Genomic DNA, 23,498 nt, shown 5'->3' on the forward strand with positions numbered 1-23,498 from the left:
CCCTAAATATCATTTTCGACAAAGTTTTCATTTTACAACATTAAAACAATTGAGAGAGGAGTAGAGGAAGAAATTATCAAAAATGTCCCTCATTCTAATTGTAATCTCAATTATGCCATTAAATATTAACGGAAGTTACAAGACTACCCCTGATGTAGTTTTTGTGTTCAATTATCATTCCTCGAATTTGTGGTTGAGTGTAATACAACCCCAAAATACAAGTTAGTGACTTGTAAGCTGATGATTACCTCCGCTTATAAGTCATCTTTTATAAGATGTTAAACTTGTTAACAAGCCTCTCACGTCTAGCACAATTAAGCTCAATGTGTATATATAAATGGTGGGTGGTCCAATAGCAGAAACCTGATAGTAGGTTACCCAACAGATTTTGAGCAGGCTTTAATGCCATATTAAAATTCGTAAGTGAGACTAAAACAACCCCACAAAACCGGTGTATGAAATGAGGATTGTCCGCATTTGTGTATATATTCTAATGCTAAGTCTAGTATGCAGTAACACAAATCTAACTAACTAGTAACTACCTCTAACGGCCACTAACCATATAACACTACTATTAACACCTAATCAGAAGTAACTCCAATAATCCGCAAGTCAACACAACATCATAAATGGAATAAAAATTTGAGAAAATAGAAATGATCTAGTACGATCGCATGTTTAGTTAGTCAAACGTGTCAAAAACTTAACATACTATGTTAATTAATTTTTTCACCAAATCATATGTGCTAAAAATAATCTCCAAATTGTAACCTAATGGTAACGGGTTCCGAGGCTGAAGGAATTTATAAAGAAAGTCTAGAGTTCTTCTTGCTTTGACAATTCTTCCTCTAACAAAGTTACCACTACATTTCTCTATAAAAAAAAAACAAAATATAATATGGGCGAAAAAGATATTAACTATAAAAAATTATAATTATATTTTCATGTTGAACACAGGAGTTCCATTCATCAATGACATCTTCTACGCGAAAATCAATAATTCTCAGCTATATGGCCTTTTTTTTTCCATTAACTCACGTTCGTCTCTATCTTCAGCTGCAGCCACCCTATCTGCTTTTTTTATGCGATCAAGAAATTTTTCCCGTTCCTGTATGAGATCATCAATTTCTTTGGGGACCATGGTTGTTGCTATGAAATAGGAGGCTCGGCTCTTATAATAAAATAGACCTTCAATAAAATAAAAATGTAATTTATTAAAAACTTTCTAATAATAGGACGCAATTTATGAGGCTTAGAGGAAGGCTGAAAAAAAAATTACAACCTGAAATTTAGGAGGAATATATTAGCAACATATACCAAACGCATACTTGAGGTCGGATTGGTGGTGCAACGATAGGTGTTGAGTGAGAAAAAGAAACTCAAACATGTGTTGAAGAAAGAAAAATAAACGTATGTTTTTTTATTTGAGTGGATGGTGGATATTGGGTTATAATTATTTTGGAAAATTACTTTTCTGACATCAATAACTTCCTAATAACACATGGAAAATACATAATTGTCCCCAGCAGTTGTTAACTATCTTTGGCTTATCCTGCAGCAGTTAACTACCGCTGCGTTCGTTCTGGGAATGCAGCAACTTACATTCAACCTTGTTTTTATCATTTAAAATTTTATCAACATTTTTTTTATCATTTAATATTTTTTCAACATATTTTTTATCATTCAACCTTTTTTTGGACGGTGGTCAACCTTTTTCAACCCCTTTTTTCAACATTTTTTCCCCTAAACCCCCTATAAACACCCTTCCAACCTTCACCATCTCCACACACCCATCATCTCACATTCTCTCCTCCTCACTCTCCTTCCTCCTCTTCCTTCTACAACAACAATGTAGTTTTTTCATTCTTGGTATTTCATTGAAAGAGACATCTTTGAAAATTTCAGAGGTTTCTTTGAATTGGTTTTACCCCAGAATTTAGGGTTTGTGTTTTTTTTTTTTTAAACCCAAGTGGAGGTTAAACAACAAGAGTGCAATGGTGAAGCACAATTCGAGAATTGATGTTGTCATGAAGCAGTGCCATGAGGAACAATTGATGGGTCATCTTGGTGTTGTCTTGTATGAGTATCTTGGAGAAGAGTATATGGACAATTTAGGTTCAATTTTGGGTGCTCTCTAAGATTCTTTTTATATCGTTTTTAGGTGGTTTTTTTTACCCATATTTAGTTTTACCCCATTGTAAATGTATCATTATATTAATAAAATGAGATTTTGTATCTATTACCTGTGTTCCTTTATTTTTGTTTATATTTGCATTTATTTTATGTTGCATATTGAATAAATAAATTCGAATAAAATTGTATATTAAAGAATAAATAAATTCAAAAAAAGATCAATTAAACTCAACGTGAATTTGAATAAAAATTGTGTACTGAATAATTAAATTTGAATAAAGACTAAATAAACTCAGGGTGAATTCGAATAAAAATTGCGTATTAAAATCTAATAAAGTGACACAATTACACAAAATCAATTAAGAAAATACACAATTTTATTTAGTTTTAATTTCATCAACATTACATTACATTACATTCTCCTCAAAAGAATGAAGAGAACACAACATATGCATTCTACAAAATCAACTATATATGTTATCAGATCGAATTCCCTCATATAAGACAAGTCATGACATAAAGAATGAGATGCATTTCGTGACAATCATCTTTTATGAAGAAATTCATTATCATGACTTATATAGGTCATTATGCATAATACATGTTGTGCTCTCTTAATCTTTTGAATTTTCACTACACTACCTAAACATACAACTTTCGGGTGAATGCTTTAGAGTTGTTGTTTAACAGGTTTGACCTTATCCAATTTCAGAGGTAAGACAATTGTTGTGGTTGGAAGGTGCATTCTCTACCTAATCACAATTTCAGAGGTAAGACAATTGAAATTTTTAGAGAGAGTAATGAAAGAGTGGCTGGAAGCTGGTTTCTGAGTTGAATATGTATCATGCGCAACGGTAGTTAACTGCTCCCGGTTTGGCCAACGGTAGTTAACTACCGCTGTCCGACAATCTTGTATTTTCCATATGTTATTATGAAGTATTAGATGTCAGAAAAGTAATTTTCATTATTTTGAGGCCCATACCATTTAAAAGCCCGACTTGATTGAGCTGTTTGCATTCCCCCAAAGTTGGATCTGCTGGAGACCCTCATGATCATAATGATTCCAGCATTAAAAGCTCATTTGATTCCATTTTTATAATAGTATATATATATATGTGTGTGTATATATATATATATATATATATATATATATATATATATATATATATATATATATATATATGGTAACGCTAATACACACCCACCTTAATTATGTTAGCATCCTACACCTTTATGTTTTTGACAAAAAATACCCTTTAGCATGACTATTAAAGTAATTTTATTACCTCTCTCCATTAAAAGAAAATACATTAGTTTCTCTCTCCTTCTCCCATAGGCAACTGCTCATATTACCTTCTTCCTTGTCGCTGCCATACAGGGGCGGAGCCACGTTAAGCTATATGTGGGCTTGTGCCCCCACTAATTTTTGAAAGTTGCTTCATGCATTAGATATACACACACACTAATACACATATTATATATTTATGTATAATATTTACTAAAGAAAGTTTTACCAACCATTCCTAAAGATGTTATGGAGCCTTTAAACAAAAACGCTTGGCTACATCTCTCAACACCTTCTGTTGTGTTGGTTTCATTTTCCTAATAATTAATGTATGATGATTATGTAATGTTATATTATGGAAAAACTTGAAGGTTTTGAATCACAATGTGTTATTAATCTTTCTATTAAAATTACAAAAACAAACCTTAGTTTTTATTAATCATTTTGATTTTTAAATGTGTCTTTAGTTAGTTAAGTTAATCTTTATATATATTTTTCACTAATCAATTTGGTCTATACAATTAATAGCAAATGAAACATTTGAAGATGTGCTCATAGTTTTGATAAAATTCAAATATTTTAGTGATAACACATCACATATTTAGAAACCAAAATGACTACTCTAAATTGGTATTGGCCTCTAAATTAGTATTGTACATCGACGACTATATTGTTTAAGATCCAAATTATTTAAGATGATGGTTATGCTACAAATTTATATATATATAGTGCCCCCACTATTCAAAGTTTCTGGCTACGCCACTGCTGCCATATCTCTTCTTCAAATTTCCTTCAAGTTGCAGCTTATGAAAGTTTCTTCAAATTATTAATAATGATTTCAAGTTAAAAATGAAATTATATTGGGTCATTTTTAAAAAAAAAATTCTGAAACGTTTTTAATCTACAGAATATGGCTTATGTTAAGGAATGAGGTTAATGGTTGAACAATAGATCTTGGTGTAGACCTGTGGAGTATATTAACCGAAACAGTGAAAAACAATGAATATTTTCTTCTTTCCTTAGATGTTCGAAAGAAAGAGAAAGAAAGAAGTTTATAAGTGTGGGGTGGATAATAAAATTACTTTAAGAGTCATGCATTTAATCACAATTGAAGAAAGAGAAAAGGGTATTTTTTGTCAAAAACATAAAGGTGTAGGATGCTAACACACACCTTCTAAAATTAAGGTGGGTGTGCATTAGCATTACCCATATATATATATTAGGAAAAATTAGAATAATAATTTGGAGGGTTTTGGTTATTTGTCCCCCCCTCCTTTTCTTTGTATCTGTTTTGCTTAATAATATATTCTAGGTGCTTGCTTTTTGAGCAAGTATCCTTTTGTTTTAAAAAAAAAAAAAGCCTCTATAATAAATGATCTATAAGTATCTTTATAAACACTCCATTAGTCTTGAGGTATGTTCTAATAATGATGAGTCTCTGGTGCCTAACTCACTTAAACTTTATTCTATCAAACAAAATAGAGAGGCAAATTGTGGTCCTCCGTTAATACTCCATACCAAATTATTCTAATCAAAATAATGTCCCATTTTATGGCTTTTTTATAATAAAAAATAAATAATAATAATAATAATAATAATAATAATAATAATAATAATATAATAATAATAATAATAATAATAATAATAGAAGATCTATGTTTAAATATTATGTTTACCTTAAAAATTATTGGGTCTCTTTTGGTCTACAAAACGACAATCAACTTTATCCCGCTTTAGTGTTGAAACATAGTATCGTCGTGGTGTTGCTAATGTTGTTGTTGAATCTTGTTGGCTTCCAAACTTACTGTAAGAACTCCAATGTCCGATCATCAAAGTCACTCTTGTCTACTTTGACAACGTTAGTGTTGTTTACTTGTCAGATAATCCTATCCAACATCAACGCACAAAACACATTGAAATGGATATCCATTTTATGCGTGGAAAGGTTGTTAAAGGTCAAGTACGTACGTGTTCTACATGTACCATCTCGCTATCAGATAGTTGACATTTTCACCAAGGGCCTTCCACTGCAATTGTTTGATGATTTCAAAGATAGTCTCAACATTCGTCAACATCCCGTTTCGACTACAAGGGCGTATTAGAATATAAAATATTCATTGTATAAATCATTAGTATCTACTACATCGGTATCTTCAACATTTGTCAACCTCCTGTTATGCGTGGCTTGTCCGATGTATATTTAGGGTTGATTAATATGGATATTGTGAGGGAAATGCGCCATATCCCAGATGATGGACAAATTCAAAAAGTGTACCAAATCGCGTTAACAAGTAATAAAGTAGTAAGTAGGATCGTCTCCATGGAGATTGTTGTTGCAACTTCACAACTAGCATTACTTATAAAAAAAACATAAAATAAAAATAAATGAAGTAAGTAAATTTGGGGGGAGTTTGCAAGTTTTAGTTGATTGTGCAAACCAGTAGTGAGTTAGTAACATGATTGATTGCAGAATTTTAGCGGCGGGTTGAATTCTTCGAATCCCGTTTATTTCCTTGTTGGAGTAAATATAAGTCAACATTCAGTTATAAGACAAAGCTTCTATTCAAGTGATGAGTTTCTAGGGTAGTATATCCCTCTAGTTGTCAAGTTTCACCTGTTGATCCCTCTAAGGTTATACACAACACTAAAAGATAAGACATTACTCTCTCAGATGTAATTGAAACATAAAAGAATTGAGATTCCTAAATTATCATCTAAATGCTCCAACTTCATCTATGAATCTTAGAAGTTCATCACATACTCTCTTGAATCTTAGTAATTCTACAAACGGACAACTCTATCTTGTCTACATTACCAAACGGAAAAGAATAGAATTCAATATGCAACATTTAGAAAAGAGTGTTTGCTCTATTTCTAGATTCATGCACCAGCCTTAGGTATGCCACAATCTCTTGATCCAATCAGAGCATTAAGACTTTTTCATAAGAAAATTAAATAAAAATTATAACATAATTGAATAAAATACTTGAATTAAAAAGATCTACTAACAAACACATATTGAATTATAAATACATATTAAATTATAAATATATAATAAAGCATATTAAATTACAAATGTTATAAATATTTCTTTTTTTAATGTTTTAAATATGAAAGGGTTAAATATGTTTTCGGTCCCTATAAATATGTCAACTTTTCGTTTTAGTCCCTCTAAAAAATTTCTTCAACTTTTAGTCCTCCAAAATTTTGTCATCTTCACTTTTGGTCTCTCTTTTAAAGTAAACTCAGATGTAAAATTCATATTTTTGAATAAAATTTTGCAGAAAAATTTATAATATTATAAGGATCTCTCCCAAAATATTAGAATTTTTAAATAAAAATAAGTAAATATGAATTTTTATATTTTTTACGGTAAAAAAATCATATTTAGTTTTTGTTTTGTTAAAAAATTCTAATTTTTTTGTGATTGGTTTTTATAATATTCTATACATTTCTGCACGGTTTCATTAAAAAATACAAAAATTTAATTATAAATAGGGACCAAAAGTAGTGATTGAAAATTTTATAGGGACCAAAAGTTAATGGAAAATTTTAGAGAGATTAAAACGAAAATTCAGTATACTTATAGGGACCAAAAACAGATTTAACCCAATATTATAAATGTCTTAAATACATTGAAATTGTTGTTTAGATAATTAATTGCTCTAATGCTCCTTAAATACATGATGTATTTAATACTCCCTCCGTCCAGAACTAACAGAGTTATTTGCTCATTTCACACATATTAAGATAAATGTATAAATGAAGGAGAGAGAAATATAATTTTAAATATTTTTGTTAAGTATTGGTGCATTATCTAGTGTCATAAATGCAAAGTGGAATATATTAAATCTATGTAAAAAAAACATAGGAAACAAAAAACAAAAACAAATACAAAAAAAAATAAAGGGGTCCAAGTATTAGAAGTATGTGTGTAACTAGACATGGCAACAAACCACGCCCCCGCCAGACCCGGCCGCCTCCGCTCCAAATTTAACGGGGAAAAGTAGATTTAATCGGTTGTGGGTGCGGGTGTGGGGAAAATTTGAATATTTAGTACGGGGGCGGGGGATGCTTACGCCCGCCCCACACCCACCCCTGCCTCGCACCCGTTTTTTAAAATTTTCTTTATTAAATTTTATAATCTTATTTCCATAAGCACCAACCTATTTTAATATATTATTACTATTTAGAAACATATTTATTATAATTATTTTGCTCTTTTGAAAAAAAATTATTAGATAAATAATTATTAATATAATTATTGTGTTTTTGTTGCTATGAAAAAATATGCATTTTTTAAATATTTTACAAAAAAATAAAGTTTTCGCGGGTGAGGGTGGGGCGGTATTGGGTGTTCAATTTTTACCCCATCCGCCCCGTTGCCATGTCTATGTGTAACCTTGTTTGACCCTTTTGTTTTGTGAGAGAATCTGAACTCAACTCTCAGTAATGATGGCATTCTCCTCGTTTGGTTCCTCCGATGTTGTGCTCATCAAACACACTCATCATCAAAACAGATTAATCAACTGGAGCAGATTATTATTCTCCTCAACACACCACAACAACAATAGCTTTGGTTTCAAGCTCTCAAAGCATAAGGCCAATCACAGATCAATTTTTGTAAGCAAAAGCACGCAAGAATCATTTGAGTTTGATGAGAGGAAAAGCCCAAATGAGGTAACACCCATCACTTACTTGTTAAAGAGTCCCACATTGGATACGAGATAGTTTGAAAAAATGTTTATAAGTGAGGGCAATCATGTTAGTTGTGTTGTGCTTTAGTGCATTTGAGTAGGCTTTTACTTAAGCTTTTACTTAAATTAAGAATTAAGGTCAATCACCATGATAATTAAGGTCAATCACCATGATGTTTGCTTATGTTTAATAAACAGCTTATAGTACAAGCTCTTACTATGCATGATAAGTGCTTATACATAAGCTTACATATGTTTTTTGTATAATCTATAAGTTGTTTTCATAAGCTATCTTGGAGAACTTATGAAAATAAACTGCATTAAGCTTAAGTAAAATGTCATAAGCTGTTTTCATAAGTTCTCCAAACAGTCTCACAAAATTAATGTCAGTAGATAAGCTCGAATAAGTTAATCCAAACAGTAATGGTTTTTTATGTTTGAACACAATCACAATTGAGATCTCTTTGGTAGTATTTCAATGTGTTTCTCCGCAATATTAAGGATAGTTATCAAAAACCACTATTTAAGATCTTGCATAGGTTTTTAATGTTATTTATTTATGGAAAAACCAATGTGCCTAGTGACAAAAAGCTATGTTTTTGTTGTTCATGGATGAGCTTCCAACTTTGTCATGGAATGGATTATCTGGAAACTATTGTATTTATACTTTGGTAATCAGTTAACAGAAATTGGTTAGCTTTGCGGTGAATATTCTTTTTTTGTTGGTGTGAAGATGTTAAGTTTTTTATGACAAATTAGCATTTTTCTTCTCCTAATCTTGGATCTTATTTATGAAAATATTATGTATAATTTATATTAATATCTTGATATTTAATGAAAAACTGTGAACACGAAAACAGATATCCATTCTTTGTCTAGAAAGCTTGAATATAATCTTCCTTCTAGTGGGATTGATCTCTGCTAAAATTATTTGTATTCAGTAACCTAAGACTCATTTAAACAAGGGTTCATATCGATTAGTCATGAAACTTAATATTATTCTGCTCAACACAGCAGAAGAACTTAAGATGCAATTTATGTTGGACATAGGGTGTATTATATCTAGTATGGACTTGGTGCAATATATTCTTTGTAAGTATTGTCAATCATAAATCGTGTGAAATAGTGGTTTTTTCAAATTCTGCTATGCATCAGTTCTATAACACCTGTGATTGCCGATATTTGACTATACTTTGCACTAAATTGTGTATTGCTAAAAATAGTGATTTGTTCAAATTCTGCTACATTATACCACCCCTATTTAACAACACTAATCCATACATAATCAAAAAAAGTACCACCCTTAGAATCATTGAACTCAAACAATGCGTCTCCAGGTGCTGGTGCAATGCTGATACATCTCTAAGAAGAAAAAAATGGAAATAATAACTCGAACCTTTGCTTGTAATTGACCATATAACATGGTTGTCTAGCAAAACACTTTGCGTCGGAGAGTTCTATCAAACAAATTCCTTTGCATGATTGCATCTAACTATATACAATTGTACAAATAATATCTGTAGTTCTCATTTTTTCTTCTTCAAAATTACAGGTTAAAGAAGAGATCAAACAATGTTATGAACTCATAAACCGATTAGGAAGAGGAATTGTTTATCTAGGTTCTTCTAGAATAGACTCCAGCCATTCACATTATGTGCAAGCACAAGAATTGGCTAAAGAGGCAAGTAAATTCTTACAATAGCTTCCAGCATGTTTTCTTGGTTACTTGCTGGTGAGTTTTATATAAATTATTATTCTCTTATTAACCAATAATGTTTTTTCTGGCACAAACAATTGAGACTGAAAAAGTTCTTTGGAAGTTATGCTTATTTTTTTCAACAAATGTTTATTTGCAGATAGCAAATCTTTTGGACAGCACTACATGGTCAGGGGCTGGACCAGGACTAATGGATGCTGTTACTCAAGGTGCTCTGCTGGCAGGGAAACCGGTCGGTGGATTCAAGATAGGAAGAGAAGCCGGGGAATGGACAGCATCCAACTTTCATCCATACTTACCATCAGAAAATTACCTTACTTGCAGGTGATCCACTGCCATTGTTTAACAGTTTGTTCTATTTGAAAATAAAAATATAGTTGTACTAGAGATAGAAAGACATTTGATTTGGTAATACAAGTATACAACTAGTGCACCATACAAAAGCTCTGTCATATGTCATTAATCCTTTATTTAATCAAAGTATAGTACTCTCTTTAGACCTCTGTTCCAACACAGGCTTATTACTACTAGTGTATGAAAAAATGTGTCATTCTCGCTCCAATAAGATCCAGGGGTGTACACAGATTTGGATTGAACCGATTAATCCAATGACTCAACTCAACCCAACCTATACTTTACTCAAACCCGATTAAATTCGAGTGTGGTTCAGGTGACGGACTTAGAATTGTAAACCAGTTAACCCGACCCAATTATTTTTTCTGTCAATTTGAGTATGTTTTCTGGAAGAATACTCGTGCTTCATAATTTTGCTTGAAATTGTGGTTTTTGTAATGTTTAAAGTGTTTTGATGTAGTTACAATTTTAGAATAAAAAAGTTAGTTTTTTTCCCTTTAAGACTTGTCAGCCCAACCTGACTCAACCTGTTTGTCACCATGTTAGTTTGGTTTCGTTTTGTCGTAAAACCTACGGGGGGTATCCAACCCCAACCAAAGGATGGGTATGAGGTTTGGCCAAATTTGACCTTATCCAACCCGTGTACACTACTAACAGGATGGTATTTTTTTACATTCAAATAGGAGACTGAGAGGATCCAAAATATACTTGACTGCTATTAACTATTTAGATTTAAGTTCAGGTTTTTCTCTGCAAGGAAGCATGGGCTAGTCGATGCTGTAGTGAGGAACAACTCATTCGATAAAACTGCTGTGGTTGCCCTTCCAGGTGGGATTGGTACTCTAGATGAGTTGTTCGAGATGCTGGCGTTAATCCAACTAGAACGGATCGGATCAAAGCTTCCTGTTCCCTTCCTGTTGATGAACTATGATTCGTTTTATTCAAAACTACTTGACTTTTTAGATGTTTGTGAGGATTGGGGAACTGTCTCTAAAGGAGAGGTTGCATCATTATGGAAGGTTTGTAATAGCAACTCAGAAGCTTTGGCTTACCTTGCCGATTTCTACTGCATTTCTTCTGGTGATATAAGTCAGAAGAAGGAAACTAAATTACCAAGTACACATGACTTACCCTCTTGATAAGAGTTTATGTTTTAACTTTCACTTTGAATACTTAGTAATTATTTGCTTTCTTAACAAAGCTTGAGGTGTAGATTATTCTCCTAAATTATTGTAATTTACACCAAGCCTTATGGTTGACTTTTGACATGTGTAGCAGTAGCAAGTGATAATTGCATAAAAAATTCAGGTTCTTCTATAGTCACAGTAGTAGTAAGTGATATCTGTATGCGCGCGCGCCCGCACGAGCGCATTGACACTTTAGTTCTAACAAGAACAACAATATTGGTGTCTAATACTGCATTATAATTTATGCAAACCCTAAACAAAATCACCACTCTTAGGCATCTTTGGATGGATGACTTGTAGCAGCCCAAAGGCCATCAAGGGAATAATTTAATTTCATCAAAAAATTACTTAACAAAAACCTAAAGTTAAGAAAATCTTATCCAAGAAATATTGATGTCTCTCATGCTTGTTGAGTTTAGTCGGAAACAAACAAATGAGGTTGTTCATGCGTTAGCAGGGGTAGCCACATTTTCATCTAACTCCATTATTTATTAATGAAATGCTATAAGCTTCTTTCCCTCAAAAAAAAAAAAACTTATCCAAAGATACTCCGTCTCAACAAAAATTCAATGATTTTTTTATTATCGATTGAAAAATAAATGTTAAAAAAATTGACTTCAATAATTTATTAATTGATTTTGCATTTTAAAACCTCAAATAATTTAAATTACTTGTAGCCAGTCATAACTTATCGTAAGAAAGAAATCAAAGAAGTGTGGACAACAAATCACCAACCTCAACCAAAACCAAAATGAATTTATTTTGTATGGCTACTATGGCAGATCTGAAGTTGCTCAATACATATCAAACAATTATAGAGAAAAGCAAGTCAAAGTCAATGTCTTTCTCACCATAGACTTAACTATTCAAAGAGCTTGAAGAACATATATATGCTATAATTTTCTCCTTCATCAATCTCACCATTAATCAGCAGAAACCATAGACACAACAAAATGTGTGACACTGTAATCTCCTTTGCTTGCGATCAGTTGCTTCCGTTAGCTCGGGACCATTTGCTTCCACTATTAAAGGAAGTAACCAATATGATAAGAGGTGTCCCAAAAGAAGTTGCAAACATGAAAAATGAACTAGAAAGCATTGAAGACTTCATCAACAATGCAGATAGAATGACCGAAGCTGAAGAAGACAATACGCGCGACGGAATCAAAGTAAAGATCAGACAGCTAAGAGAAGCATCTTTTCGCATACAAGATGTCATTGATGAATATATGATATGTGAGGGACAACAGCATCATGATCCTGGATGTGCAGCTTTACTTCCTGAGATTAATGACTTTTTCAAAACCAAGATTCTTTGTCTACAAATAGCTTACAAGATTCAGGACATTAAGTCACTAGTTAGTGCAATGGATGATACTGGTGGAAAAAACCATGGATTCCTCCAAATCAAATCATCTTTGACACGAGGATCAAGTAGTTCTGCAGCAAATGAAAACACCATATTGAACAACCTTAGAGAGGCTCCATTTTACATTGGAGAAGCTCAAGTTGTGGGATTCGAAGACCCAAGGAAAGAATTGGTTAATTTGTTGATAGAGGGAAGAGAAGAGCTCACTGTCGTCTCGGTGGTTGGGATGGGAGGGCAAGGTAAAACAACTCTTGCCAAGATAGTTTTTGACAGCAAAGAGGTTATTGAATACTTTAATTTTCGAGTATGGATCACAGTGTCTCGACACACAGATGAAGAGTTGCTGAGGGACATGTTGCAAAACATTTACAAACAAACAGGGGAAGATCCTTGTGAAATTTCTGAAATGGATCGAAAGTCATTAATTGATAAAGTGAGAGACTTCTTGCAAAACAAAAGGTATATCATCTTGTTTGATGAAGTTTGGAATGAACAATTATGGAATGATATTGGATTTTCTTTGATTGATAGTAAAAATGGAAGTAGGGTATTAATCACAACTAGGAAGATTGATGTTGCCGTGTCTTGTAAGAGGTCTTCTTTTTTTCTTGAAGTGCATGAGTTGAAACCTTTGAATCATGAAAAATCTTTGGAGCTTTTTTATAAGAAGGCATTCTTTGACTTGAATGGACTATGTCCTGAAAATCTTATGAATGTATCTTCTAAAATTGTTGAAAAATGTGAGGGTCTGCCACTTGCAATTGTGGCTATTGGTGGTCTTTTGTCTACCAAAGAAAGATATTCACATCAATGGGAAAGGTTTAGTGAAAATTTGAGTTCAGAGTTGGACAACAATCCCAGTATACATGTTATAACAAAGATTTTAGGGTTTAGTTTTCATGATTTACCTTACAATCTCAAACAATGCTTCTTATACTTTGGAATATTTCCTGGAAACTATGAAGTTAACACCATGAGACTAATTAAACAATGGGTAGCGGAAGGGTTTGTCAAAGAGGAAACAGGAAAAACGGTGGAAGAAATTGCGGAACAATATTTAACAGAGTTGATCCATAGAAGGTTGGTTCTTGTATCTTCTTTTTCAAGTAATAGCAAAGCTAGAAGTTGTCATGTTCATGGCTTAATACGAGAAATGATCCTTGATAAAATTCAGGACCTAAGCTTTTGCAACTTTACTCACGATAATGAGGACCAGTCAGTCCTAAGCTTGATGACTCGTCGCCTAACAATATCAACCAGTTCCAACACTTTACTGTCAAGAAATGTTGAATGCTCAAACATTCGGTCACTGCATGTTTTCAAAAACGAAGAGTTACCAGATTCCTTTGTGGCAAGTATCCCTTCAAAGTTCAAATTACTAAAAGTATTTGATTTTGAAGATGTTGCGCTGCATCATTATGTTCCAAAAAATTTAGGGGATTTATTCCATTTGAGATATTTAAGCTTTAGAAATACAAAAGTAAGGAATCTCCCAGGATCTATTGGTAAGCTTCATAACCTAGAGACCTTAGATATAAGGCAAACTATGGTGTGCGAGTTACCAAAAGAGATTAACAAGCTTCAAAAGTTAAGGCACCTTCTAGCTTATGATACATCTAAAGGTGTTGGATATGGAATTCAACTGAATGATGGCATTGGAGACATAGTGTCCCTACAAACGCTACGCGAAGTGGAAGCAGATCATGGCGGAGTTGAGCTGATTACCGATCTTGAGAGGCTCAAGAAGTTAAAAATGTTGGGGTTGACTAATGTTAAGCAAGAATACACAGAAGCTGTATGTTCTTCCATAAATGAGATGCAACACTTGGAGAAGCTATACATCGCTGCAATAAATAGACATGAAGTCATTGATTTTTTGAATTTCGATGTATCATTACCTAGACTTCAGAAGCTTCGCCTTGTAGGGAAGTTGGAGAGGTTTCCATATTGGATTAGAGAGCTTCAAAACCTTGTTAAATTGTCTTTGTCATATTCCATGTTAACTCATGATCATGATCCATTGAAATCATTGAAAGATCTTCCGAATTTGTTATACCTTAGCATTCTCTTTTGTGCATATGAAGGTGAACATTTGCATTTTCAAGATGAAGGGTTTAAGAGTCTCAAGCAACTGGTACTTAGGCGCTTGTATAATTTGAAATCCATCAAAATTGGTAAAGGAGCTTTGTCCTCTCTAGAGAAGTTCAAGTTAGTTAATATTCAACAACTGATGGAGGTGCCTTCTGGTGTCTACAACTTGCCAAGGCTTAAAGTTTGTCATATCATAAACATGACTGATGAGTTTGAGCAAAGCATTGATCGTGTTCGAGGAAAACATCAATGGATCGTAGAGAAGGTTCCATTTGTAGGAATAGTTGACCGAAGTTGGTGATAAAGGTATGTGTTTTTCCAATTGTGATTTATATATACACAGTCAGTGTAACTTTTTCAAATTCGCTCAAAAACGGTTGTAAAATGGTCATTAGCGTCACTTTTAATAACAATTTCTCCTTTCCCCAATTTTTTAAAAAAATTATAATGTCAATCAATTATAATCGTCAGATCATTAAAAATGGTTAATAGTTTCTATATTATTGATAATATTTGTGCTTTGAATACATAGGAACTCATGGGGATAATTCAGATTCTCCTTGTGGCCTTTCAACAATGATGACATTCCATATTTCAGTGTCTGCTTTGATGCGTCAATTCTCAAATAAAGAGCAATACGAGACCTTTGAACAGATGGGTGATTCAAGACATTTTTGATTTTTCATGTTTGATTCATATGTAATAAATGTTGTTTGCATCGTGTTATGATAGTTCAATTTTAATGAATTGTAATGTTCCTTTTTACTTTGAAATAAGGACGAAAAAAGTTGCATGTAATTCACTTGGTTTTATAATGCTTTAACTTCGGCAAAGGCATATGTTTCATAACATAGAACTTCATGATTGCAATAAGAATAGAAATCAGACCTTTCTGTCCACATCTTTTAGTCGATAGTTTCTAAGAAGAAGAAAGCATGAGGAGCTTTACTTACACATTAAAATTCAAGGTGGTAACGACAAGAATTCAATGGTACTACTATATTACTTATTAGTATACAAGCAAACAAAGAATTATACTTCCCACAGACCAAGTGTTGATTGATAGATCACAACTTGAAAAAATATCTAAAAATTGACTTTACGGGTTCCTTTCGATCCAAGTAGGATCTACTTCCGGACAAACAGGTGATTGCAGCATCGATGAATTAATAATGCTCCTGATATATCGCTCCGAATTCTGCTCTCCATGCTTGATCATCATAAGCATAGGAAGAAGTTGTATTATTGTGTTTCATATCAGAATCCTCTTGATACAGTGGCCTCAATGCAGACTCTGGCAATTTGCTCTCTGCAAGATACTGCTTCATGGTATTAATCTCTGTATTGTGTTTTCTATTCAGCTTCTCCACTTGCATTTTTAACTCTTCGTTATCTTGTCGGACATTTGCAAAGTTTTCCTGTATAACATAAGAAATGTAATAAACAATAAATGAGTCAGAAATATGCAATGCAACATTTACTAAAAATCTTCTCGATCAATGATAGAATTGTACCTCAGCAACATATGCAGCTTGTTCAGCTTCTCTTAGTCTAACAAGTAGTTCCCCGGCAGCCTGAACAGCTTCAGCAGTGTCTCGAAGTTGTATTTTCAAACACTGGTTCTCCTTTTTCAATAATTTTGACTCCCTTTCCCTCTCCAACCTCAATGCAGAAAGCTCAGAAGAAAGGGATTTGGCAAAGCGTGCTTTACCTTTTTTAGAGGCTTTTACCACTGCCTTCTTCACCTCGGCTATCCCTTCCTTCATAGCATCATGCTTTGAAGCCAAGTCATCATATTTTTCTTGAAGATCGGTATAGTGTTCTACCATTCTTGCATGCCCGTTAACAGCTCTTTTTAGTGCATCGTCCATTTCTTCTGCACCCTTCTTCTCTAACTTCAGTTCAGTTTCCAACTTCTCTGCACGCCGGCGGTACGACTCAAGGTCAGCTCTAAGTTCGTCAGTAAGACAGATCCAATCGCTTTCCATTTCTGTCCATCTCTCTCTTTCATTTTCCAGCTCCTCATTCCTATTATCGTGAGAAAATACACCACTTTTTTGCAGTTGTATGGATCTTGACATTAAAGAAGTTCTCAGTTTGTCTATAGAAATTTTGACTGGTGCATCACTATATAATTGCAGCTTGCTCCTAAGACTCTGAATTTCCTTGAGTAGTGATTCTTTCTCAGTTGAATCAAAAGAGATCTCTCTCTGATCTAACTCTTCCAGGACTTCTTTGATTTCACATTTTTCCTCTATAACATACAGTGAATGACCATGCAAGGAATTGCTCCTCAGAAGCTGCAAATGACAAAAGAAGAAAACAAATTAAATCAAATCAGAACAAACCGTCATCTGGGTAAACTTTAGATGTATAAAATTAAATTGAATTAAAGATCAACAATTGACCTTGTTTTCATCCTTCATGGAGCCATACTCTTCACCCTCATCAAACACAGAAATGGAGTTCATATTTTTCTCTCCTTTCAATTTCTCCACCTGGAGACAAATGCACATTATCAGTAAATGTAGAAACCAGCCACAAACATAATTCAGGAAGGCAGAATCTTAATACCAATTGATTTAGTTGCTCAATTCTAGCTGCTTGCTCCATACAAACACTCTCAAGCTCCTTCTCTCTCATGTGGCCTTTTGCCTTTACATTTTCAAAATGCTTTAAGAGCGAAAAAAAGGAGAAATAAAGTCAGTAAAATAATTACTTTTGAAAGAGAAATTTGTCGAGATTAAATTGAAACATACTTTTGGAACTTTATCTGTTAAATCTGTACGACAAGATGCACAAAGGAACGTGGAAGTTACTTCATCATTAGAAATGTTTTGTTGTATTGTTTGATCATAAGGTTCAACCTTGTCGATTTCTGGACATGGTGTCAAAGTTAAACGTCCAAAGGAAAAAGAGCTTGAAGATTTGTTCAAAGCTGAATTCTGTTGGTGATAATCAATTATCTGTAATCCCCTCTGGAGACTTTCTGCCAAGGAATCTGCTTTGCCTGACTGTAATGAAGTTTGCATATGCTCACCCCGTTTAAACGATTTTCCTGAAAGGTCATTCCCGTAAGTTGAACTGTCTGAAACATTGTTCCTACTTCCTAGATAACTTGCTGAAAAAGCCACGCTTTTCCTTTGGTTATTGCTGAATTTTGGAGACTCAGACAACTCTGGTCCGTCAAGTATTGGGGATTTGCTGCATGAAATGACTGAAATGCTATCACCAACAGAATTTTCTTCACCTATGGTTGTGTCTGCATCATAATTTTCCTCAAAAGAATAATACTGAACACAATCTTCACCGACAGAAATGTATTTTGGATTCCCTTCACATGAACTATCTAATTCATCGATTTGCTGGCGTAATTGCTGTATGTCATCCTCGCCGACATTAACAGTTTCTCCGGTATTATTATCTAAGTTAGATAGGAGTAGAGAACGGTTTAAGCTGACTTTCAACTGATTAAGGCTTTCCCGCACGTTATGTCCTTGGAAGCATCCATTCTTACCCCCAACGGAGCTATAAACATCACCAGCCTTCACTCTAATAAGTTCTTCCTGAACCAAAGAAAACACAAAGACTTGCATCAGTCTAATCCTTCTAAAACTGTTTCAATTAAAAAGTCCAGGAGTTTACCTTCAAGTGTCGGATTTTACCACTCAAATCGTCAGCCTCGTTTATTACATTAATAATTGGCTTGTTTCTAATGGATCTTACTTTCTCTCCAAATCTGAGTGTGCAGACTGTTTCATCATTGCTCCTACAATCAAAAAGTTGAATCTTTATCTCTAGAACTCAATACTTTCCTATTACTCTATAGACAGACAAACTATGCTCTTTGATCCAGGTAATACTACCTTTGTCCCTAATGATAAACCCCCTCTTAAAAATATTGTCCCTAAATATAAGCACCTTTTCAAATTAATAGATACATTCATTAGCTTTTTCCAAATATAGCTTACAAAAAAAAAACAAATTTATCCCTCATAATTACTACCAATTTGTCATGGAAAGTTAAAATTTAATACATATACACATTTCAAAATTTAGTAATATTTATACACAAAAATGTACACATTAATGACATTGCTAACTATTCTTAATATATGTGAAAAGTGTCAAAGATAGTTATAAAAAAAGAAGGGAGGTAGTACTTGTTATGAGGGGAGATGGAACATATTACTGAGAGTTTAGCATTTCCACCAAGTGATTCTTGTAGCAATTGAGTCAAACAGGAGTTACTGTGTGGATTGTCTTCATCTTCTTTAGACTGAGATTTGTCCGTAAGAGCATCCACTAAATGCCTACATTAATGAAACACAAAAGTTACAAAAAGAAAACAATCAAGGTGATGGACTTGGTTATTAACTAGTGATACGAGCAACTAATCCACAAGTAGCCGGACAATGCTCTTCAAAGAAGAAGAAAAATGTTACAAATATATGGAAAGAAGAAGAAATATGTTACAAATATATGGAATTAAGTAGCAACGTAGCAATAGTTTGACATAATAAAATACGAAGATAATGCATTACTTTTATGTTTCAACTTATTGAAAAACCCATACAAACATGTTGTAGTAGAAGATATAAATAGGAAATGTGAAGTCATTTAAGGCCTATTTTTATTGGCTTATTTGAGTTCATTAATTGACATAAGCACTTGTGAGACTGTTTAGTAGAGCTTACAAAAAAAAAAACATTTGACATGTCCATAAGCTGTTTTCAGCTTATTTCCATAACCTCTCTAGGATAGCTTATGAAAACAACTTATAGGTTATATGAAAACAATTTCACTTTATTTTATCCTTTGTTATAGAAATAATTTATACATACGCACTTATATGATAAGTGATTGTGCGATAAACAATTAATTACGTTCTTTATCCAAACAGGGCCTTGGTCATGGGATCTTACCCAAGCTGAGATAACGATTTCTTTACATGTCTGCTTTCCCATAGATATTGGCTGCTCCCATTGTCAACACTATCCCCATCTAATCCGGCAAGATCGATAAGGCTGATTCTGCTAGCTTTTAAACTACTGAAACCCTTTGTGGTGCCCTGAAGAATCAGTTAATGAAAACCATAGTTTCCTCACGCCAATGCCAGAATGTTAGGTAGAATTGTTCTAAAATATGGCATTACCTTAGACAAAGACTCAATCACAAAAGTGAAAATGACATGTGATCTAGAGCTATTTGAATTTAAGCTTGTTGCTCCGGTTTTTCTGCTTGAAAGGCCCTGCAGCACAAATGAATATAGCTGATCAAGATTTGAACAAATATATTAAACAAAAAAACGAAGGCAAATGCATACAATTGCTTGACAAATATATCAGCTAGCATAAACAAGTATTCAGCTTCTAATAAATGGCATAGAGAAATCTGACTTTCGACGGTAAAACGCTAGAATGCTTCTCTACCTTAATCAGAACTTGTGCCACGTCATCATAGCATGTGACATATTCCTCTATCAGATTCTCAACATAAAACCCATTTTTGGAGTCATCCTTTATCTGCAACATGATACGGACCAAGCCATAATTATAATTAGCATGCAGCATTTAAAACTGGAGTAGAAAATAATATCATATTTAACACAAGATGACAGTATACCCCTACCTCAAGGTTCTGCTGATTTGGATTGAGTAAATTCCCAATTTGATTGTTATATATCTGTTACAAAACAAGGAAAAAAAAAAGCAAAAAAATGCATTAGCAACTCCAAAGGACAAGCTCACTGCTACATTCAGAAGCTTTATAATGACATTCAAGGTCAAACTTACCTCAAGAAAAGAACAACGGCATTTATAGCTGAACTGTTTCTGGTCAGACATAAGTCTCTCCTAATTTAGCAATTCAAACTCAAACAGTCAAAATTCAAAATACCATAATGCAGAAATTTAGTAAAATAATAACAATTAATGTAGGAAGCAGAACATACTCTTTCAAGCTCAGAAAATAACATTTGGAAGATCCGAGGAACAATTCCCTGTTGACTATGATGTGAGGGATCCTCAGCCATGGCACTTGGCGGACCCCACATTGTATAAGTCTTTCCGCTTCCAGACTAGTAAAGAAGTACAATACATATGGAAGGGTTAATAACCATTAAACCACAATATTTCCATAACAAATGCTATACATTTTTTCACATGAAAGTTCAAAAATACAACACACAATGCATCAATAAGTACCTGGCCATATGAAAGAATTGAAGTGTTGTAACCAGCTAAAGCATTTTGAACCAAGGGAACACCAACCGACTGAAAAACATCTTCCTGGACATACATAGAACAGCCCGTAAATCACATTAGTGGTTGATCTTCTATTACGGATACAAAGAAAAAACAAACAAGCCTTATTTCACCATTTAAATCGGCTAAATAGAACAAACTACGTCATAACATTCTTTCATCATAATTACTTCTATGCATAGGAAACAACAAAATTAAGCCAAATAAGTCAACTTACTAATTCCTTCATTTTAACGGCAAATTCAACAAATTTCCAATTTCTAATTGACAGGAATCTTACTTAATGTTGTATCTACTATGGATCTCATTTCGAATTCCGATTCAATATGATTAATCACATTCATTCTAATGAATCACTGCCTAATTTTAGTGTAGCCAACTAATTTCTTCCTCGTTTGATTTATGTACGACTTTAATCTTGAATTATTTGATACTAATAGATCACATATTAGCTTATAGGTTTGGTGTTGTTTTTACTGAAATATTGATAATCTAACTTAATGATTTATAATAAGATTCAATTCACAATTCTGAAAAATAAGTCTTTCAATTCATGATTTGAATCTCGATTTGATAAACATGCCCTTAACTCATCATAATCATGTAAGCTAAGTTCTCTATCATGATTTGAATTTTGATTCATGATTTGCTACATCATGTAAAATTATTGAAGATCTAAAGCACAATTACAGACAAACAATGAATCTAATATAATTTCACTATCTACTACCTGATTGGATTCAGCACCAAAAACTTCGTCAAAATTGAACTGTTCATCCCCAACACACAAACCATCAGAAGAAACCTTCTTAACCATCAAATCACCCTCTTTTTCATCAGGTCTAATTCTCACCACAACCTGATCCAAAAACACATATCAGTAAAAATGAAACATCGAAAAACAAAACAAAATCAAAAACAAAAAATTTGAACTTGCCTTAACATGTTGGTTATTCTGAGAAAATGATGATTTGGTGTGTGATTGAATTTGATTATGAGTGATGGGTATGTTTGAATTTGATGGAGGAATGTTTTCAAGATTGGATTTAGGGTTTGAAGAAATGGGTTTGCGAAAGGATGAAATTGGAAGAAGGTTTTTGATTGAAGTTGAAGTGAATGTTCCGAAGAAACTGTTATCGTTGTTCTTTGGCTTCATTGTGTGTGTGTGTGTGTGTGAGAGAGAGAGAGAGAGAGAGAGAGAGAGAGAGAGAGAGAGAGAGATTCAAATGAAGGAAAGAGAGGGAAGAGGAAGATGAAGAGTGTTGTTGTTGTTGCTTGGAGCTGTTGTTGTTGTTTGAACTGAGATGAACGTTGTGAATGTTTTAAATTCCAAAATTGTCCTTTTTGGCTTTATGAGAAGTGCTTCCTTCTTCCTATCTTTCTTACTCCCTCCGTTTCAAAATGAGTGTCGCTTTAGCCAAAAAAATTTGTTTCAAAATGAGTGTTGCTTTCAGTTTCCAATGCATTAATAACTTTTTCTTTTCAATTGTACCCTCCAATTAATACTCTGCACAATACTTCCAAAGTATTACTTTTAAAACTAACAAATAGTTAATAAGGATAATTTGGTAAAATAACCATTCTCTTTCTCTTAATCATTGCATTTCTTAATATGTGTGTAAACACCTAAAACGACACTCATTTTGAAACGGAGGGAGTAATATATAAAGTTTAGTTTAATAATGTTTGTGTTTTTCCTAAATTAATTGATGTTTAAAAATGACACTACTTTGAAGTTGATCTTGTTCACGTTATTTTATTAAAAATAAATATATATTAGAGCGCATAGCTATCAAGATCGAAAGTAATTCTAATTAGATTGGCATTATACGATGGTCCTAATTAAACTGGCATAGTCAGCCAAAAAACGACGACAGCAACAACAATACTTGTAACGCCCTCCTTTTTATTTAATTATTTTTATTAAATTAGAGTCTATTTATGTGGTTTATTTATTTATATGAGGAGTTAGTATTTTATTACGTGTCATATTTCTATTATTTATTAGAATATGAGAATTATTAGAGTAAGTAGATTTGGTATGATTTAGTCGATTTATTTTGATGAGTGATATTTTGTTATGTTATATGTTGGTATTTACTAGAATAATATATTTGTTATTTGTTAGAGATATATTTGTTATTTGATGTAGAAATATATTTGTTATTTGTTAGAGATATATTTGTTATTTGGTGTAGAAATATATTTGTTAATTGTGAGAGATATATTTAATTTAGAAATAAATAAGATTATGAGGATTATTAGTGTGAGTGGAATTGGGGGTTAGAATAGAAAGAAGAATAAGTTGTTGGGCCTAAATAGATTTGGGAAGAATATTTTAGTATTATAAATAGAGAGGCTTAGGTTAGAAAGAGTTTACCTTAAACCGCTTTTTGGAA

General features: G+C 33.0%; 3 protein-coding genes across 3 annotated transcripts; 2 read left to right on the forward strand and 1 right to left on the reverse strand.

Moving 5' to 3' along the window:
- The first annotated feature begins 7,803 nt into the window (after positions 1-7,803).
- LOC146938426 (Putative lysine decarboxylase family protein) lies at positions 7,804-11,454 on the forward strand. The gene is made up of 4 exons (XM_085752386.1): positions 7,804-8,098; positions 9,668-9,796; positions 9,972-10,156; positions 10,929-11,454. The coding sequence occupies exons 1-4, from the start codon at positions 7,871-7,873 to the stop codon at positions 11,323-11,325; spliced, it is 939 nt and encodes a 312-aa protein (XP_085608512.1). The 5' UTR covers positions 7,804-7,870; the 3' UTR covers positions 11,326-11,454.
- A 745-nt stretch (positions 11,455-12,199) lies between these two features.
- Positions 12,200-15,666, forward strand: LOC146938427 (disease resistance protein RPM1-like). Its single transcript, XM_085752385.1, has 2 exons — positions 12,200-15,139; positions 15,366-15,666. The coding sequence occupies exon 1, from the start codon at positions 12,327-12,329 to the stop codon at positions 15,132-15,134; it is 2,808 nt and encodes a 935-aa protein (XP_085608511.1). The 5' UTR covers positions 12,200-12,326; the 3' UTR covers positions 15,135-15,139; positions 15,366-15,666.
- A 6-nt stretch (positions 15,667-15,672) lies between these two features.
- On the reverse strand, positions 15,673-22,395 carry LOC146938428 (kinesin-like protein KIN-12F). Its single transcript, XM_085752384.1, has 16 exons — positions 22,037-22,395; positions 21,830-21,958; positions 21,040-21,123; positions 20,787-20,912; positions 20,629-20,688; positions 20,465-20,518; positions 20,266-20,358; positions 19,989-20,084; positions 19,759-19,904; positions 18,997-19,146; positions 18,479-18,602; positions 17,593-18,399; positions 17,408-17,506; positions 17,242-17,331; positions 16,348-17,133; positions 15,673-16,251 (listed from the first exon to the last, which is right to left on the reverse strand). The coding sequence occupies exons 1-16, from the start codon at positions 22,253-22,255 to the stop codon at positions 16,000-16,002; spliced, it is 3,315 nt and encodes a 1,104-aa protein (XP_085608510.1). The 5' UTR covers positions 22,256-22,395; the 3' UTR covers positions 15,673-15,999.
- Between the last annotated feature and the right edge of the window lie 1,103 nt (positions 22,396-23,498).

Source organism: Medicago sativa, chromosome 3, assembly GCF_051527215.1.
Source record: "Medicago sativa cultivar Bolivia chromosome 3, Bolivia_mono, whole genome shotgun sequence".
Lineage (NCBI taxonomy): Eukaryota > Viridiplantae > Streptophyta > Magnoliopsida > Fabales > Fabaceae > Medicago > Medicago sativa.